The sequence below is a fragment of the Nelumbo lutea genome, chromosome 5 (genome assembly GCF_056320005.1).
Source record: "Nelumbo lutea isolate HS-2025 chromosome 5, American lotus-T2T, whole genome shotgun sequence".
Classification (NCBI taxonomy): Eukaryota; Viridiplantae; Streptophyta; class Magnoliopsida; order Proteales; family Nelumbonaceae; genus Nelumbo; species Nelumbo lutea.
In genome coordinates, this window is record NC_142688.1 from 16,676,138 (window position 1) to 16,694,451 (window position 18,314).

Below are 18,314 nucleotides of genomic sequence, written 5' to 3' on the forward strand. Positions count from 1 at the left end.
CGATTGTAGTCTGTTGGCCACTGACTCCTGCAGGAGCCACAAAGGGCTTGACCTGTAGGGGCGACCTCGCGAACAAGGCTGACAAGGCTCATCCAAGCTGATTGCGTGTGTCGCCAGGTCGTCAGAACTTTGACAGTCTAGTTTTGCTCTCAGCACCTCAGCCTATAGGCACATCGTCACCTCGGCAGGATTGACCTGTGAGGTCAGCTCCACAACCTGCTGGCCATCAACTCCTACGTAAAGCATTGAGGGCTCGATCTGCGGCGTGACCTCACAGTTTGTTGGCTATCAACTCCCACGGGAACCACGGTGGGCTCAACCTGTGGGGTGGCCTCATATTCTATTGGTCATCAACTCTCACAAAGAGCACGTGGAGCTTGACATATGGGGGTGGCCTCACAATTAGGGAGATTCTGTCAGGACAAGACTGCGATAAGTCATCTAGGCTAATCATTTTGCTTCTGCCCAGCTAGGGGGTTCTTTCGATCAAGCGTTGTCGTTGTTGCTTGAAGATGTTATTACTTGAGGCTTAGAGAATCGGGTGAGAAAATAGCCTTTTGTAGCATTTCCCACAGACAACGCCAATTGATGATGCGCATTTCACAGCTTCCGGCTCGCAGGTGACTAGGATGGTTGGCTGAATAATACCTACCTGGAATGTGGCTTGGATGCCTATCCGAATGGTTCCTACCTGGAAGGTGGCTTGGATGCCTAGCTAAATAGTGACGAGCTGGAGAAGTGGCTCTGACGCCCAACTGAATGGTGACAAGCTGGAGAGGTGGCTTTGATGCGACCTACAAGGACACAGTGTCAGAGTGCCCGGGTTGCTTTACCCAGGGTGGACACTCCAATGCTTAAGTTAGCGAATCAAAAATTTTAAGATAGCTAAATGTGAGAGAGCTGGAGAGCTGCGAGAACTAAATTATGCATCTCCCCCCTGGAGTTGGAGGTAAGGCCTTTATATAGGCATTGTTTGGCGTGAGCATCATGCAACACGTCCAGGATCTCCAGGAAGACGTGCCTAACTGCTCCGAAGTCCTCGAAGGTAGTTGTGCACGTAGGCCAATCTTTGCGCCTTACACGGTTTCTCCCAAAACATTCGGTGTGAGAACTGACTTCCGAGAGACCCGAGAGTGATGGGATGCTTGCAAAAATTGATGGCAAGCACATCTCGTAGGTCACCACCTAGACCTCAATCAGGTCGGCAAGCACTCGAGGGAGGTCGCTCCCCACGTCGAGGTCGCTTCAGCCGATACTGGCGAGGTACCACAAGTCGGCCCTGGACGAGGTGCTGCTAGCCGCCCTGAGTCATGGACGTGGTTGTTGGCTAGGTTTCTACTAGGTTGGGGGTGGAGGAAGGTCGCTAGGTCGGCGCTAGAGGCAGGTTGCCAAGTCGACGGTGGAGGCAGGTCGCCAAGTCAACAATAGGGGTAGGTCGCCAAGTCAGCACCAGAGGTAGGTTGCCAAGTTGGCACCAGAGGTAGGTCGCCAGGTCGGCGACAGTGCTAGGTCGCTAGCTGGGACTCCATCATTTTGGCTAAGGTAAATTGTCACCTAGGTGGATTAGCGTGTCACCCAGCTGTTCTGAGATGCCATGTGTTATGATGTTAATGGAGGGCCAAATCTGCACTCATCAAAGTAGTAGCGGGTAAAGGATTTTGGTTACTATGTAGGGAAATTCAAATCTACACGTCGTGGGCGCCCCACAACACATCCCAACCCTGTCCGTATTTCTCCGATCATTTTATTCCACAACGGCCATAGAGCGCTCTCCACAGTCCATACGCGCGGCACAATTCTATGGTGCTCTCCACAGTCCACACGCGCAGCACAATTCACCCGTTCATTGGCTGGTGTTGGTGGCGATTAAATTCAGCTAAAACCTTTTCTTGCGAACCTGATTCTGTAGCGAGTCGGATTTGGTGTTCACACCGTTTTCATAGCACTTTTTAGCCGTATATTGGAATTATCTCCTCACGAATAAAAAAGAAAATACAAATATAAAAATATTTCCGATGTATGGCTGAAAGGGGCTGTACATGTGAGAACGGTGTGAAGACAATTGTGTGGGACTTACTCCGCCTTCGGTAGGCAGCGGCCGCGAGTATGCGCTTAAGCCAATACTTCACTGTATACGTATAAATTCAGTAAAAGCGATGCCGATACATACATCAGACCAGACCAGAGTGTAGACCGTAGACAAAGAGGAGATTGGAGAAGGCTAAAAAGAGCTCCACCTGGTTAGAGCTTTGCCGCAACTGTTCTAAAATGGAGCTCTATACCTCTCTCGCCATCTTAAATCTTCCTCCTCACAAATTCTACAGGTCCAGCGCCTCGCTTCTTCTTTCGACGACAACATCTCTACCACTGAAGAAAACCATAATCTCTTACAAGAAGCCAGGTTCATTTCCTTTCCCGCTTACCACTCTCTTTATTACTATTTACGTTCCGCCACAAACCAAAACCCTAGGTTTCTTTCTAAGAAAGAAAAAAGAAACTACATAATTTATCTCCATTCCTCCATTGGGATATATGCCTCTGCACATGCGGTTTTTTCTTCCACTGCAATTGTCTATTACTCTGTATTTGCTTGACGTCGTCTTTCGTTGCTTTTCCTATTTTGTAATGCCTGCTATCTGCAATTGATCCTTATTTTTTCGCAAAATTTCGTTCTGAAAATCATAGGAATGCTTTAATTTGTGGTTTATGCATGAAAACTTCACTAGAAGACGTGTGTGATGAACAATCAATGAAGAAGGTTTTCGAAATTGAGTGTGGTTCACAAGTAATAATCAATCGTTGAAGTGACCGGAAGCAGCTTGTGTGCCACCGAATGACATAGGTCATATTTTGTCAGGAGCAAGGTTGTTTTGATCTCTAACATCTCCTGATTACGAGATTCCTTTTCATAGAACAGTAAGGGATTCCATGTGCTGGTCAATTCCAGTATACTGAGTTTGTTTTTGGATACTATTTGAATTATTCATCTGAATATTCCTAGCATTTCATTTTCATTTATTCCTTTGATTTTGTCGTGCTAATTCAGACATATATCAGAGTTTAATCACAAGTTATTTGTTTTGCAATTTCTCTTTTCTGCATTTTCTAACATATGCATTACTAGTAACTTTATCTTTCAAACTGGGATCTTTTATTTGATTTATTCATGATTTTTTTTATAACCTACCATTGGGCCTTATTACTTGTATGCCTTCTGGAAGGATGGTTGACGGACATGTATATGGACAATTCTGTCAAAATGTCTAGGTGGGCTTGCTTCGAGGCCTTTTCTTTTTCTTTATTTCTCTCTCTCTCTCTCTTTATGCGGCACTTGTTTCTGTTTTACAAAACAAAATCATCCATATTGGTGAACACCCCCTAAATCTATTGTCTAGTTGACAAGCATTCATCATTTGATTTCTGGCATAAAAAATTTCTACACATCTTTTCCAATGCTACTTGATTTTTTTACCTTAATTTAATATGAAACTCAAGATTTTAAAATGCTAATCTTAACCATCTAGTCTCTATAATGATACAGTTGGATTGGGAACTCAATAATGCAATCCAATCTAGTAATCATGGCTTTAGAAGAGATGATCTTTCCTTGTAAGACTCTCCTTTTGTTCTACCATTCCAAGATATTGAAACCCACCAGTCTTGTTGAAATAAAAAAAAAGAACGACCGGTCTTGTGAATCCATATTGATAGCCGTGAGGGGCTTTACTAAGAAACAAATATTCAGGTGGTTGGTGAAGAATCTAGTAAAGACTTTGGAACACATTAAAATTTCAAGCTTCAGAATGTAACATTCTAAAATTAGAAAGTTAGACACATTGTAATTTGGACACAATTTTCTAAAAATAATATTATTTCTAGGACTAGATCATGCGACAATTCTTAAAACAAAGAATGTTTTGTGAAAAAAAAAGAAAAAAAACTTGTAAAAAAATAGAATGTTTTGTGACAACCATACAAAAGTGAAGTGTCTTTATTGATGGAAACATTAGTGTATGCATTGTCCATATTCTGGCCATAAATCACATATATATTATTAATTATATATACTCTTTTGGATAGGAAAGATGTAAGTGGTCTGTGGTTAGAGATGAAGGCAGGATTTGTTCAACCAACTAGCTAGTTGGCAACTTCAATATCTGTTTCATGCATATAATGTTTATATGTGTTTATATATATATATATATATATATATATATATATATAGTGTTTTTTCAATTTATTAGAGAAAACTTTCTATGTAACTTACATCCTTCTTAGTACACAAGATACCCATATGAGCCAAAAATGATGTTAACATGCCATTATGGAAGCTGGTAAGATAATTTATTGTCTGGTAATGAATGATCCTGTGAGCATGATCTTATGTTGTTCCTTTCAGGTTTGCATTATTTTGCTACTCCATTGCTCAGAGCTACAGCATCTGAAGAGGCTCCAACTAGCGTGAATGAGCAGCTCAAAGAAGCACCTGATGGAGTAACAATTGTGGAAGAAACCCCACCAGTCCTAGCAAATGAACAGAATGCACCCAATGAAGCAGCTATGGGTGAACAGCTACAACCTTTGGAATTTCTAGATAAGCTTGACATAAAGGTTTGATTGAATCCTTAGAATTTTATTCTGCCTTTGTAATTGTGTCGTTACATGTATCTAGCATTAATTAGCACAATATCTTTAGCGGCATATGTGTCTAAACCTATATACAGATTAAAAAAAAAGTGCAAAATTTCCTCCTTTATCTGGGCTTGGGACTGGTGGTGTAAGATGAGCTTACACTAGTGGCGTTAATAGTTCCCTGCTTAAGTGATTTTTAACATAACGACTCTATCTTATGCATGTTATTGGAATTCCTTATTAATGATTTTGGAAATAGCTCTTCCACCTTCCACTTTATCACCTTCTCCTTTACCAGATTTTATGGTAATTGCTGCAAATACATCTAGGATATTGTAGAAGGTCAAAGGAGAAGTGTTGAACGAAGATGTAAGCTTTGTTTAAGTTGCATGAAGATTTAACTTGTGTATGGGTTATATACATACATTATAAAATATCTCTACATGTTTAGTGATTCATTTTTGTCACTTTGGCAATGCTTTGTTGACTCCTAGGCAACAGCTAGCCACCTAAGCTATACTTAAAAATAGAGGATAGTCTAAACGTTTTGGGGCATGCAAATAGAATTCCACTCTCTCCTTTTATCAAACCAAGGCTAGTCATCATATTAGGTGCTTTACTCTTTACTTTGCTTGTGGATGCATGCTGGGTGGTGTTCATGCTGTTGAATGTTGGAGGTTTAGTGTCATCTTTCTCTTTGCACCAAAGGGATTCATCTAGAGAGGTAATGCCTTGGCTGCTTTGCAAATGTATTGACTATTAATCAAAAGCTAGGAAAAGAATGAGGAGTGATATGAAGATATCAGAGAGGGAGAGAGAGAGTGAATCCAAAAAATTGTAACATAGGTACTCTCTGTGCTAATCGATCTATCTAACCTTCGTTAAAAACCAAAAAAATGCAACACAAGTACTCTAATCCATTGTCTTCTGCCATTAATAGGGCTTTTGTTAATTTCTCCAAAAGCAGAATTGTGGGAATAAACATAGCAGATGGGAACCTCCTGGAAAGTTTCGAGATAGTTTTTGGTTGCAAAGTGAAGGATCTTCCTATATCCTATTTTGGGATACCGCTTGGAGGGAATCCAAAAAGTGAAAGATTTTGGGAGATGATGGTGGAGAAATGTGAGAAGTTGGTTATGTGTAAAAGGAATTATCCCTCAAAAGGGGGGAGGGTGGCTCACTCTAATAAAGGTTTCCCTTGCTAATCTGCCTATTATCTTCCCTAGGTGTTTCAAATCCCAAACAAAATTAGGAATCAAATTGAAAGGCTTCAAAGGAACTTCTTATGGGATGGTAGAGCCGTGGTGGTGAGGAAAAAAAAAGCCATTTAGGCATTTAGTGAGTTAGGAGCATGTGTTTAAACCCAAGGAGGCTGGTGGTTTGGGAATTGGGCATGTAAAAGAAAAGAACGTATCTCCTTTTGGCAAATGGCTGTGGAGAATCTAGAGATTTCCCCTTGAACCCAGCTCTCTTTGGGTTGTCATCATCACCAGCAAATATGGGATAAATGCTAACAGGCGGGATAGCAAAATCTACTTGAATAAGGTTAAACCTGCCAATCCTTGGTAAAACGTCCACTTATAATATTCTTCTAAAAACTTTTAATGTTTGGTTAGAATATTACCTGCAAAATGCATAGGTTTTTATGAAAACTGGTTTACTGGAGATGGCAGCAGTTAACCGGAGGCAGGGGGGGTCCCCAGCCCCCGATGAGGCTGGGCCAAAAAAGATGTAATCTTTGGGGCTACCGCTGTTTTCTTAGAAAAAATATGCAGAAGGGAAGAATATTTCAAGGACTGAGAAGATCTTCAACACTCCAGCTTTGGCCTTCCCAGGGTGAAGTGCTAATCAAAGCCAACTCCAGATCCTTTTTCCTGGAACTGAACAGGAAAAGCACGCTGGAACAATCCGAGTTCCTGCAATCTTGTTTGGTAGGAAGTTTCGACCGGAAAAAACTTGATCTGGAGGAAGTACGTTCCTGGTCTTCAAGGGTGTGGAGATGTAATCAGGGCTTCGACGTGAGGCGTCTGGATGGAGAAAATTGGCTGTTCTTCCCAATCTCTAAGGAAGAAGCTCGGAGAATTTTGAATACCGGTGCAAGGTGTTTTGGGGGATCACTTTTGCACCTAGAACCCTGGACGGAGTACATCAGGGTTTGGCAGAAAAGAGAGGATATGCAGGGAACTTTTGGATTAGAGTGTTCAGCCTCCCGGTACATTTGTGGAATAACGAAATAGGACGGAAGATTGGAGATATGTGTGGGGGTTTCATGGAAGTGGACGACTCAAGAGGCTTCAGGGAATCTTTCGAATGTATGAGAATAAAGGTACGGTGGATGGGGCTGCCTCCACAAACAGTTAATGTAGTGGTTGGGGAGACGATGTATGCAACTACGATCTGGCCGGAAATCAAAGCTGAAAAATGAAAACCCCAGCGAATTACAAGGAGGCAGTCTCAATAGGCATGGACTGTATCTCTCAGGTTTTAACAGGGAAATCAGCCGAGGAAGAAGCACGGGCAGTGCTGGAATATTCTGAGAAAGAAGAAATGTAGATTGCTCCAGTCTACACTTCTGGTAACCTGCAAAGTGCAGAACTCGCTGGAGGTCAGGAGGAAGGATGGAAGAAAGTGGAGAGGAGGAAAAGAAGAAGATGAAATCCTAGCCATAGACCTTCAAACAAATCCTACGGTTAGGAGTTTTGCGCGTCTGACAAAGGAAAAAGGACAAGGTGGGGTCGGTTTCAAATCTCTTTAGTTTGAAATATGCCGACGTGGCCTTAGTAGATAAGCTGGCTGACACAATAGCGGACTGGCTAAAAAATACACTCAGGAGTTGGGCTTTGAAGCCCGCGATTTCAGGGAAAAGAACAAGCCTGCCCATCCTTTTAACCCAAGCCCAGTCCGTTTTAAAAGCCCAGCCCAAAACATCAATCGGAAGCCCAACACAGGTGGATCTGAAGGAAAAGGCAAAATGTGTTTTCGGCTTCATCCTCAGAGACTGAAGATACTGTATTCGATGGAAAAGGATCAAGCTTTCAGGAGAGATGGGACGCTGTGTATCAATGCAATAGTGAGAGAAGCGGTGAAACTCTGTATGACAATGTGCTATCAAGCTCGGGTGAAGCTGGTGAAGAAGAAGGTTCCTCTAGTAAAAGTCCAAAGGCAAGGGGCAGGTCGATTATTCCGAAGGACCCTGTTCAAGGCAAGTCATTCTCAGATGCAGTCAGAGGCTCGGAAGAGAAGGAAAAGGGCATGACAGCGAGTTTGGAGGAACAAAATAGCATGGCAATGGTAGGTACAGCAGTGGAAGCGTTGGAGAAAAAGAAGATTTTCCACCGCTATGTCAAACACAGTTGCAACACACTCTAGAACCTCTTGCAGTGGTCCTACCAGCTGATGGATACTCTCAGATCCATTCTCAATCAGTAAATCTAAGGTACGTAAAAGAAAACGAAATTTCAAATTGGGTTCTCTCTAAGTTTTTGAGTTTTGGGGATTTTCTGCAAGTTTCTTTCAAAGGGTTAGAGGAGGAAACGAAAGCACTGCTGGCTGCCATTGAAAATAGATTTTTGGTGGAAAAAGGAAAAAAGAACAGGAGGCAGTCGAAAGAACTGTTGAGACTAACCTGGGGTTTAAACAACTCGGCAGGAAGTGGGAGATGTAATAGGAAATTTTAAAAATCAATAAATGGAGAGAATTAAAATACTTTCTTGGATTGTTCGAGGCCTGTGCTCAGGCAGAAGGAGGATGGTAATCGGGGACTTTATAAAAGACAGGAAACCTGATATCCTAATTTTACAGGAGACCAAGTTACAGAATTTAACCTTCAGAGAGGTGAGAAGTGTTTGGGGTTTTGACCCAGTTGATTGGGTCGAACTCCCAGCGGTGAATACTGCTGGTGGAGTAGCTTTATTGTGGAATAATAGTGCCTTCAAACTTTTGGACAAGAGGATAGGTTTGTATTCCATATCAGTCAAACTTCTGTGGGAAGTAAAGAACATACAGCTACTGATAACAGGGGTGTATGGGACAGCGGACTACAGAGTACAGACTGAAAGAAGTTTTCTGGGAAGAGCTGAACTCACTCAATTAGAAGAGATTGGGGAGACCCTTGGGTGATGGGAGGACGGGATTTCAATGCCATAGTAGACCCAGAAGACAGGAAAGGTTGTAAAAGGAGAAACAATTGCATGAGTCTATTCAAGGATTTTATTCAAAATTGGGAGCTAATCAATTTGCCATTCTCTGGAGCTAGGTATACCTGGACCAATAATCAAGATAGGCCTTCATCGGTAAGAATAGGCAGATTCTTTTTTTTGATAAATAGACTAGGCAGATTCTTGATCTCTACTGATTGGGAAGATGCCTTCCCCAACTCAAAGCAGGAAGCCCTTCCAAGATTTGTTTCTGACCACATTCCACTTCTATTAGACACAGGTGGTTTGAGAAAATTTCCACCCCCTTTAGATTTGAACACTGTTGGCTGGAATCAGAGCAGCTGGTTTCCAATATCCAGCAATGGTGGGCTGAAAGTTTCTTCGAAGGCACAGCCAGCCATGTGTTTTTTTAAAAACTCCAGTGGCTGAAAGCTAAACCAAAACAGTGGCAGAAAGAAAGATCAAGGAAAGATGAGGAGAAAAAGGACTTTTGCTGGAAATTAATTGCTGATTTGGATGCAGAGGAGGAAACTGGACCTTTGGATGAGGAGAAGAGAAGGAGAAGGGCAGGAGCAAAGACGGATTATGAATCCTTAGCTTACCAAAATGAAATTAAATGGAGACAAAGGTCAAGGGCTATGTGGCTAAAAGCTGGAGATAGTAATTCAACTTTCTTTCACAAATTAGCTAATGCTAGAAGAAGGCTAAATTCCATAAACCAGGCAGTGGGAGATAAGACTGTATCTCAAGAAAAAGAAATTGCTGAAGCTTGTGAATTCTTCTTCAAAAATCTTTTCAGTAAACCTTGCAACGAAGACCAAAGCTGAATGGTATTCAGTTTGAAACCCTCATGGATCAGCAGGCCAAGGATCTAGAAAAGCCTTTCTCGGAAAGAGAAGTTAAGAAGGCTATTGACAGTTTGGAAGGGGAAAAGGCCCCTAGGCCAGATGGATTTACTATCCTTTTCTGCAAGAAATTCTGGGAACTAATTAACAGCGAATATGGCTTTAAATAGAATGGATTGGCAAAACAGGAGTCATGTAGTTGATCCCATATAATTGGGATAACGCATGGTCGCATAGATGACGATGATGATATTTATATACACTTATTATACACACAGCTTTTTAGAACTTTTTTTATTTTTTGGTCATTTTAAAACAATAAGATGGTTGTGGATTAAATCCAAATCCAATCCAAAATTCAACATGATAATTGGATGTGGATGCGGATTTAGAGGTCTCATAATCGGATGTGGATGAGAATTGCAGATGCAGCTAGATACGGTCCGTTTATAGCCCTATCCCACAGTACTGAGTACTCATAGTTGTAACTTGTGGGTCACAAGCTCCCATCTATTTAAAGGTATTTCTATTAGTGACCTGTATAAGAACATCATCAGGCCCCTATCCATCCCCTGAGTTCAAGGTACTAGAAAGGAAATGGCAATGACTACTAAACTGAATAGAGTATGTGTTTCTCTCGTATCCTGCACGAGGAGGCCCTTTTGTGTCACAAGTACAAAGGATGTGGAATGGGCAGGGGGAGGTGCTAGAATATAGGTAAGGGATTTTAGAGGGCAGTGAGGTACAGAGGGAAGTGCTTGGGGCCAAAATGCATGGGTTGGTTCAATAATGTATGGGAGTGCATGCCGTTGGACATTTTGGTCATTTAAGATGATTATTTGTGATTAAATTCAAGTGATGGAAGGGAATAAGAATAATGGTCATTTTCACTTATTACATTACAAAAACGATTAAACCAACCAAAATAATGACACATTAACTATATATATATATATATATATATATATATATATCAATTTTCCTGATATTTTTCTTTGGCTACAATACAAAACCTGTAGATAGATACCGGCTTTAGAGATTCAGTTCTGAAACCTTCTGCTACCGGCTTAACCTAGCCATATCTTATTAACTTTTGCAGCTAGATTTGGAAGATACGTACTCGATCCTTCTGTATGGAGGTAGTGCTCTGGTGGCCGTGTGGTTAGCATCAGCTATTGTTGGTGCCGTTGATTCCATTCCTCTGGTTCGTACTTCTTCTTACATCTTCATCTGAGAAGTCGAATTCCATTAAAGTTTCTTTTTCTGAGATTACTCTCTTTTATTCTGTAAAACAGTTCCCAAAGGTGATGGAAGTTGTGGGTCTGGCCTACACAATCTGGTTTACAACCCGCTATTTGATCTTTAAGGTAGTGTGCTTTTGTAATGTTTTGATTTTCAACACTTCACTGTTTATAAGGAAGCGAATTTATTGATTAATGCTTTCTCACATTTTTGCAGAAAAGTAGGGACGAATTGGCAGCTAAAATTAAAGATGTTAAGCAGCAGGTTCTTGGTCCAACTGATGATTGATTGATATGTATTGAGATCATTTTTATGTATTGTTTTGATTGCTGTTGCTGCATCAAGCAAACTGTGTACAGTTTTAGTGGAGGAGATCGTGCGTGATCATTTCATGATGACTTGTGATTCATAATTATCTTCTTATGGGGATAGTATTTTGTTGAGGGTGATCTGGTGTTATTTACCACCTTCCCCAGCTGGGAATTGAGAGCTTCATGCATTCCAGTTGCTGATTAGTAACAATGCAATCGATTTTGTACTTCTATGATAGCCAAACAATTCTAACTGTCCATTGTGGGCATCCAAGCGAGAAATATCTGGATTCTGGAGAGATCGTTGAAGGCTCAAGTCGAATGGGTTATCGTCTATTTTGCTACAATTCATCGTCGCCCCTGTTTGGCTCATAATCGAGCGTTGAGTTCAAGCTTTGCATTTGCTATACCAAAATTATACTGTTCATGGATGATGGCGCCACCTACCTCGCTGGCTGTCTCTGTTGTCTGGGAATGAAATTATCTAAAGTTTTGCTTGTAACACGGGCTGTCTCAACACGCCACATCAATTTTGTATCACGTAGGCAGCTGTCCTTTGTTGTTTCTTCTTCACGGGACTTGACTTGGCAGGTTCTGATTGGCCCAGTACCATAAAATTAACGAGATAAATCATATAGGATTCAGGGTGGTTTGGTACATCGCCTTGTTGTAACTCGGTTATCCCATCAGGGCTGTTTAATTGGTGTCACCACCTTTCTCGAGTTCAGTTTTCCTCCTCTCTGCACGTTGCAGCCGGACATCGGGAATATCTCCCGTAGATTATGTTCTCATTCGTGGGAGATGTTTCTCAATGCTCCAGTGCACGTCTGCAGCCTGCAGGTGCTGTGATGTGTGAGCCATTCTGTGAGGAGGAAATCCGGGTTCTATTTTCCTGGACGTGAGAATAGCTCCCGTCAAACTCTCAAAGACAACAGACCTCTAGCCGAGTAATCTAGATTCCAGATGCACACGTATAGCACATTTCATTTTGATATTTTGGTACTGGGCAATAGTTTCAGTTTCTTCTAATTCTTGAATCTGGAAATTTCAGAACTCTTTGAGAAAGCAAACGTAGCATAAAATTTTAGATAAGCCGGTGTGCTTTGTAATCGTAGCGAATGGATGGTTCAATAAAATCTAGAAAATTTTTAATATTTCTGGTAGGAGTTTGGATTGAAAATTTTGTCTCTGTTTCCTCCTGGAAGGAGATCGGATTAAATGTTTTTTTTAAACCTCTTACAGAGGAACGTTTTTTTTTTTTTTTTATACTTTTTACAGAGGAATCGGGGATTGGATTAAAAAGATTACTGACTTGTTTTTTAGCAGGCAAAATTTTACACTAATTAGTGTGTTGAGGGCCGAGTAAATGGGTTGATTTAGATGTATCCTCGCGTATCATATGAACTATCTTGATTTTTATCCCAAAAAAGAACTATACTGATTTGAAGGAGTTCGCCTTTTGAAGTTTGAGAAGTTCTTTGTGTGTTCTTTTTCGGTAATAAGAGAAATTCTTTGTTTTTTTTTGCTACTATTAACGTGAGAAATTCTTGAACCTTCTTCCGGACTAATAAAGGTTGGTTATCTTGCCTTTTAGTTGGGACCCATACAATGGTGGGATTCCATTCATTCAGACTCATCAAAGTCCTGTATCCACGAACTCAGAACTCTTTTCTTTTATGTGGTTTCCGTTTTTGCTAGGCAGTAATATATGCGTAGTTGCATTGCCACTACTAGGGTTGGGGGGTTATGGGTTTGGGGGATGGGCATGGGCATGGGCATGGGCATGGGCTACGGACTACGGGCTACCCCGTTGTTCTGTACTGTGGCTGGCCCCATGAAGCCAAAATATCTGCGTAGGAAGTAGGAAATCTGGGTTCTTGTCGCTTTTTCAAATCCTTGTTTCTATCCGCGCACATTCTTGTTAAGTCTGGCTCTTTTTATCGAACAGTTGACGCGCCAAAATAGCGACTAATGGCTGCCGTCTTTCTCTCAAATGATATCTCCCTTCACGGCTTTACCCTTTGAGGATCTCTCTCAATGATTATTACAGGCTACATGCGAATTTACTTCAAGTGTCAACGCTGTTTCTCCTCCTCCTCAGTCTCGCTTCCATGGATCTCTCCTCTCCAGTACCTCAAACCCACCAGGCCAAAACCAGATCCTCCACCCCAGACTTCCACATTGCTCCAAGAACCCCAAAGAAAGCCCAAATTCATCTCGCACGAGTCCGCTACCAACATGATCAAACGCGAGAAAGATCCCCAACGTGCCCTAGAAATCTTTAACATGGTGTCGTTGCAGCGGGGTTTCAATCACAACCACTCCACATACTCTGTTATCCTCCATAAACTTGCTCAATCCAAGAAATTTAAAGCCGTTGATGCGATTCTTCGGCAGATGACATTTGAAACCTGTAAATTTCATGAGGGTCTGTTTCTCAATCTCATGGCCCATTATTCCAAATGTTCTCTACACGAAAAGACAATAGAGATGTTTTATGCAATCCAGCCAATTGTTCGTGAAAAGCCCTCACTCAAAGCTGTTAGCACTTGTCTCAATCTCCTCGTTGAATCACATCGGATGGATTTGGCCCGGAAGCTTCTCTCGGATTCGAAGAAGAGTCTCAACTTGAAGCCCAACACGTGCATTTTCAATATCTTGGTTAAGCATCACTGCAGGAAGGGAGACCTAAATTCTGCTTTTGAGGTGGTGAAGGTGATGAAAAAGGCAGAGATTTCTTATCCTAATTTAATCACCTACTCTACTCTAATGGGTGGTCTTTGTGACAATGGAAGACTCAAAGAAGCAATTGAATTGTTTGAGGATATGGTTTCCAAAGATAAGATCTTACCCGACACCCTAACTTACAATGTTTTGATCAATGGTTTCTGCCGAGGAGGGAAAGTTGATAGGGCCGGAAAGATAATGGACTTCATGCGAAAAAATGGATGCCAACCGAATATATTTAATTACTCAGCCCTGATGAATGGGTACTGTAAAGAAGGGAGACTGCAAGAGGCCAAGGATATTTTCAATGAGATGAGGAACTCTGGTCTGGATGTCGATGCAGTTGGTTATACTACTTTGATAAATTGCTGCTGTAGGGCTGGGAGAGTAGATGAAGCTATTGAACTGCTGGAAGAGATGAAAGAGAAGGAATGCAAAGCTGATGTTGTCACTTTTAATGTGATACTTGGTGGTCTGTGCCGGGAGGGAAGGTTTGAAGAGGCTCTGGGAATGCTTGAGAAGCTGCCCTACGAGGGTGTTTATCTGAACAAGGCAAGCTACAGGATCGTGTTAAATTTCTTGTGCAAGGAAAAGGAGATGGACAGAGCATCATATTTATTGGGTCTGATGCTGGGAAGGGGATTCCTGCCTCATTTTGCAACTTCAAATGAATTGCTCGTTGGTCTATGTGAGTCTGGAAAGGTAGCAGAGGCAACTGTTGCATTGTCTGAATTGGGAGAGATGGGTTTTAAGCCAGAGCCAAGTTCATGGACTCGGTTGGTTGAGTCAACCTGTAGAGAAAGGAAGCTAGTAAAGGTATATGAACTGCTTGACGAGTTAATTATTGCAAGAAGGTGAATTTTCTGAAACATTTTCCTTTCAGCATTTAGATTTCAATGCATCTAGGGGAAAGTATGCAAACAATAGAGTATTGAATCACAGAAGGATGAAGAAGATATTGAAGTAGAGGGGAATAATTGTGAGAAGAAAATTTGTCTAAATGGTCACGAGGAAAGGAAATTGTGGGATTTTAGTGTGTGTATTTTAGGCCATAAGCTTCATGGTTACTGCCTTACTCCTCAAAAGATGGTGAATGATGAATAAGATTGCAGAAATCTCTCCTCAATAGTGGAGATTAGTGGACAGAACTGGTTAACTGCTTGTAGTCGCATTATGAGTTGTATTTCTTCAACGGAAGTCTCTTTGGGTTAATTGCGAGTCACTGAACAAAAATTAGCAAAGGTCTCTGATTTGGCACTGCTGCTTGAGAAGTAGGCTTTGAATTTTTGTAAGCAAAATATCATCATGAAAGGTAAAAGGGCAACACCTGTCTGCAGGAGACTATTGAGCAACAACAGACACATGCATGAACTACTTGTGATCCTGCTTCTTGCATACATCAGCATTCTTCAGTTGAACAGAACAATAAGTGGATTTGCTCAAAGTTCACCTTGTGATGAGAGCTTTGTTGCCTCTGGGCCAAGCAGCTATTGCAAATGAGTTAAAAAAATTGAGGATTCGTGCCTACAATTGTGACGTCTTCCTCTATGCAAGTATGAGTCCAAAAAATTGAGGACTCGTGTCTGGTTGTCTACAAGTCTAGGTCATGCATGTTTCGATTAAGAACTAGTTGGCTCTGTCATCAACTTGCCATCATCAATCTGCACCACTGAAGGTATATGGTTAAATAGCACATTCATCAGTGCAGCTTGGGACCTTCAGGGTCTGGAATTATAGACTCTATAAGGAGCTTTTCATGCTATGTGGTGAAGGTAAAGAGCTTCATTTCCAATACCACCATGCCATCTTTATTCTCAGCAAAGAAATTGGTAGGCAATGTCCTAGAATTGAAAGTCGCATACTATGGACTTGCAAATATTACTTCTCTTCTGTGGATTCTGTAGTCTAGCCACTTTGTGCATTATTTTGATTATACTTGGATATCAAGATTGACAACATGCTACATGTGACGTCTTCCTCTATGCAAGTACGAGTCCAAAAAATTGAGGACTCGTGTCTGGTTGTCTACAAGTCTAGGTCGTGCATGTTTCGATTAAGAACTAGTTGGCTCCGTCATCAACTTGCCATCATCAATCTGCACCACTGAAGGTATATGGTTAAATAGCACATTCATCAGTGCAGCATGGGACCTTCAGGGTCTGGAATTATAGACTCTATAAGGAGCTTTTCATGCTATGTGGTGAAGGTAAAGAGCTTCATTTCCAATACCACCATGCCATCTTTATTCTCAGCAATGAAATTGGTAGGCAATGTCCTAGAATTGAAAGTCGCATACTATGGACTTGCAAATATTACTTCTCTTCTGTGGATTCCGTAGTCTAGCCACTTTGTGCATTATTTTTATTATACTTGGATATCAAGATTGACAACATGCTACATGTGACGTCTTCCTCTATGCAAGTATGAGTCCAAAAAATTGAGGACTCGTGTCTGGTTGTCTACAAGTCTAGGTCATGCATGTTTCGATTAAGAACTAGTTGGCTCCGTCATCAACTTGCCATCATCAATCTGCACCACTGAAGGTAATGGTTAAATAGCACATTCATCAGCGCAGCTTGGGACCTTCAGGGTCTGGAATTATAGACTCTATAAGGAGCTTTTCATGCTATGTGGTGAAGGTAAAGAGCTTCATTTCAAATACCACCATGCGATCTTTATTCTCAGCAATGAAATTGGTAGGCAATGTCCTAGAATTGAAAGTCGCATACTATGGACTTGCAAATATTACTTCTCTTCTGTGGATTCTGTAGTCTAGCCACTTTGTGCATTATTTTTATAATACTTGGATATCAAGATTGACAACATGCTACATGTGCAGCATCATGCATTGAGAGGTTGCTTTGTATCCTTGTTGAGACATCTTGTAGGTGAATCAAAGAGTGCATTGGGACATGATGAAACCAGTGATGGTGAATGTACCATACAGAAGTTGAACTATTGTAATGCCAATATGTCATGCAATTATTTAGAACATACTGATGACGTTATGTAACTTAGATTACCAGCAAGATCTAAGTATGATGCACATCAGTTTTCAGGGTGGGCAATACACGAAATACTGAGAATTTGGGAGAGTGAAGATGTTCAAATCTTGATATTCATTAGGGAAAACTAAGATTTCAAAGCTTGTTATGAAATTCTGGCATTTTCAAAGAGTATTGATGTTCAAATCTTGGTTGCCAGAGCACCAACGGTAAAAACTCAAATCAACTCAGCCTTTAATTACTTGGACTCTTGTCGGCCTTATTCAATTGTTTGGCTCCTTGCTATACATACAACCCACGTCCTTTTCTCACTCACTCCCCTTGACTCTGTTGAAACCCTTGTATCATCAGTTATTAGTGGCACAGTGATGATGTATACTGTACCAACTTGTCTGGATTCGAATTTAATTAAGTATAGCAGAGTCTAATGCTGTTCTAAATTTAACAATTAAAATATCATAGGCAGGAAGAAGCCGCACTCTGAAACCTGCATATTCATGTAAGCGTATTCAATAGGCTATATTGGCACAAAGATTTCATGCTAAAAATAACCATTACAAACAGGAGAAGGGCCAGAAGGCCTGATATTTTACTTATACTTTATACCTATTGAAAAGCCAGAAAGAAATACACGATTTTCACTATCCTATTACGATTAAATTTACAGCCATCATCACATCATCCATCATCCCATATTTTCACTCTTATCCAATTCTACTAGTTGCGACTTGCGAGCACCAGCCAATCCTAAAGATCTTTGCTTTCGATGTTTTAACTGTCACTTTTGAATCTTAAATCAAGACTTCCAAGTAAAGGCTTTGAAGATGAATTTGGTAACATTATTTTCATTCTTGGATGAATCTAATGCTGTTTCATTTGACAGTGATGTGATTCAATCGCAACAAATTCCATTGCAGTTCAGACTTCAGAACGAGTGAACAGAGTTGGGGCTTAAACTTTAAAATTTAAACTACAGTTTACTTCAGCATCCTCGCATATTCCGGTCATTCCCCCTCACAAGACAAAGCACGTGCACACGGGCAGTTGGGCACAAACTATGGTTTTAAAAAACAACTCGGAAACAGAACCATTCTGGCCATCTGTTTTCAGGTTAAAAGTCCAACCGTCTTGTTCGAATGGATGGCCCATTTTGACAAAAATAATAAAAATAAAAACGGTCAAAAACCATTAAACGAGTCAATAGATCAACAGTTCAATCGCCTGAGTCAACTGGTTTTGGCTTTTTCAACAGTTTTGTATCAAAGACCAGGTTTAGGGTAAAACAGAACTAATTGCCTGGATAATTCCCAGGCCGAACTGTCCAACCGTCTGGATCAACAACAGTTTGAAAACATTGGCACAAACACTAGTCCTAAAACGACCATATGCTCTATT

The 18,314-nt window shown here is 41.1% G+C and overlaps 2 protein-coding genes across 2 annotated transcripts; both read left to right on the top strand.

The window, feature by feature from the left end:
* The first annotated feature begins 1,899 nt into the window (after positions 1-1,899).
* Positions 1,900-11,418, top strand: LOC148850629 (protein CURVATURE THYLAKOID 1D, chloroplastic-like). The gene is made up of 5 exons (XM_088942840.1): positions 1,900-2,401; positions 4,400-4,611; positions 10,734-10,838; positions 10,930-11,001; positions 11,093-11,418. The coding sequence occupies exons 1-5, from the start codon at positions 2,269-2,271 to the stop codon at positions 11,162-11,164; spliced, it is 594 nt and encodes a 197-aa protein (XP_088798966.1). The 5' UTR covers positions 1,900-2,268; the 3' UTR covers positions 11,165-11,418.
* Positions 11,419-12,930: 1,512 nt separating this feature from the next.
* Positions 12,931-17,088, top strand: LOC148850630 (Pentatricopeptide repeat (PPR) superfamily protein). The gene is made up of 2 exons (XM_088943254.1): positions 12,931-16,553; positions 16,754-17,088. The coding sequence occupies exon 1, from the start codon at positions 13,225-13,227 to the stop codon at positions 14,770-14,772; it is 1,548 nt and encodes a 515-aa protein (XP_088799380.1). The 5' UTR covers positions 12,931-13,224; the 3' UTR covers positions 14,773-16,553; positions 16,754-17,088.
* The last annotated feature ends 1,226 nt before the right edge of the window (positions 17,089-18,314 follow it).

Excerpts from the sequence above, each read along its gene's own strand:
- LOC148850629 (XM_088942840.1), top strand. The coding sequence starts at position 2,269 with ATGGAGCTCTATACCTCTCTCGCCATCTTAAATCTTCCTCCTCACAAA. Across the intron at positions 4,612-10,733 it reads TAGATAAGCTTGACATAAAG|CTAGATTTGGAAGATACGTA; the intron begins GTTTGATTGAAT and ends TAACTTTTGCAG. Across the intron at positions 10,839-10,929 it reads CCGTTGATTCCATTCCTCTG|TTCCCAAAGGTGATGGAAGT; the intron begins GTTCGTACTTCT and ends TCTGTAAAACAG.
- LOC148850630 (XM_088943254.1), top strand. The coding sequence starts at position 13,225 with ATGATTATTACAGGCTACATGCGAATTTACTTCAAGTGTCAACGCTGT.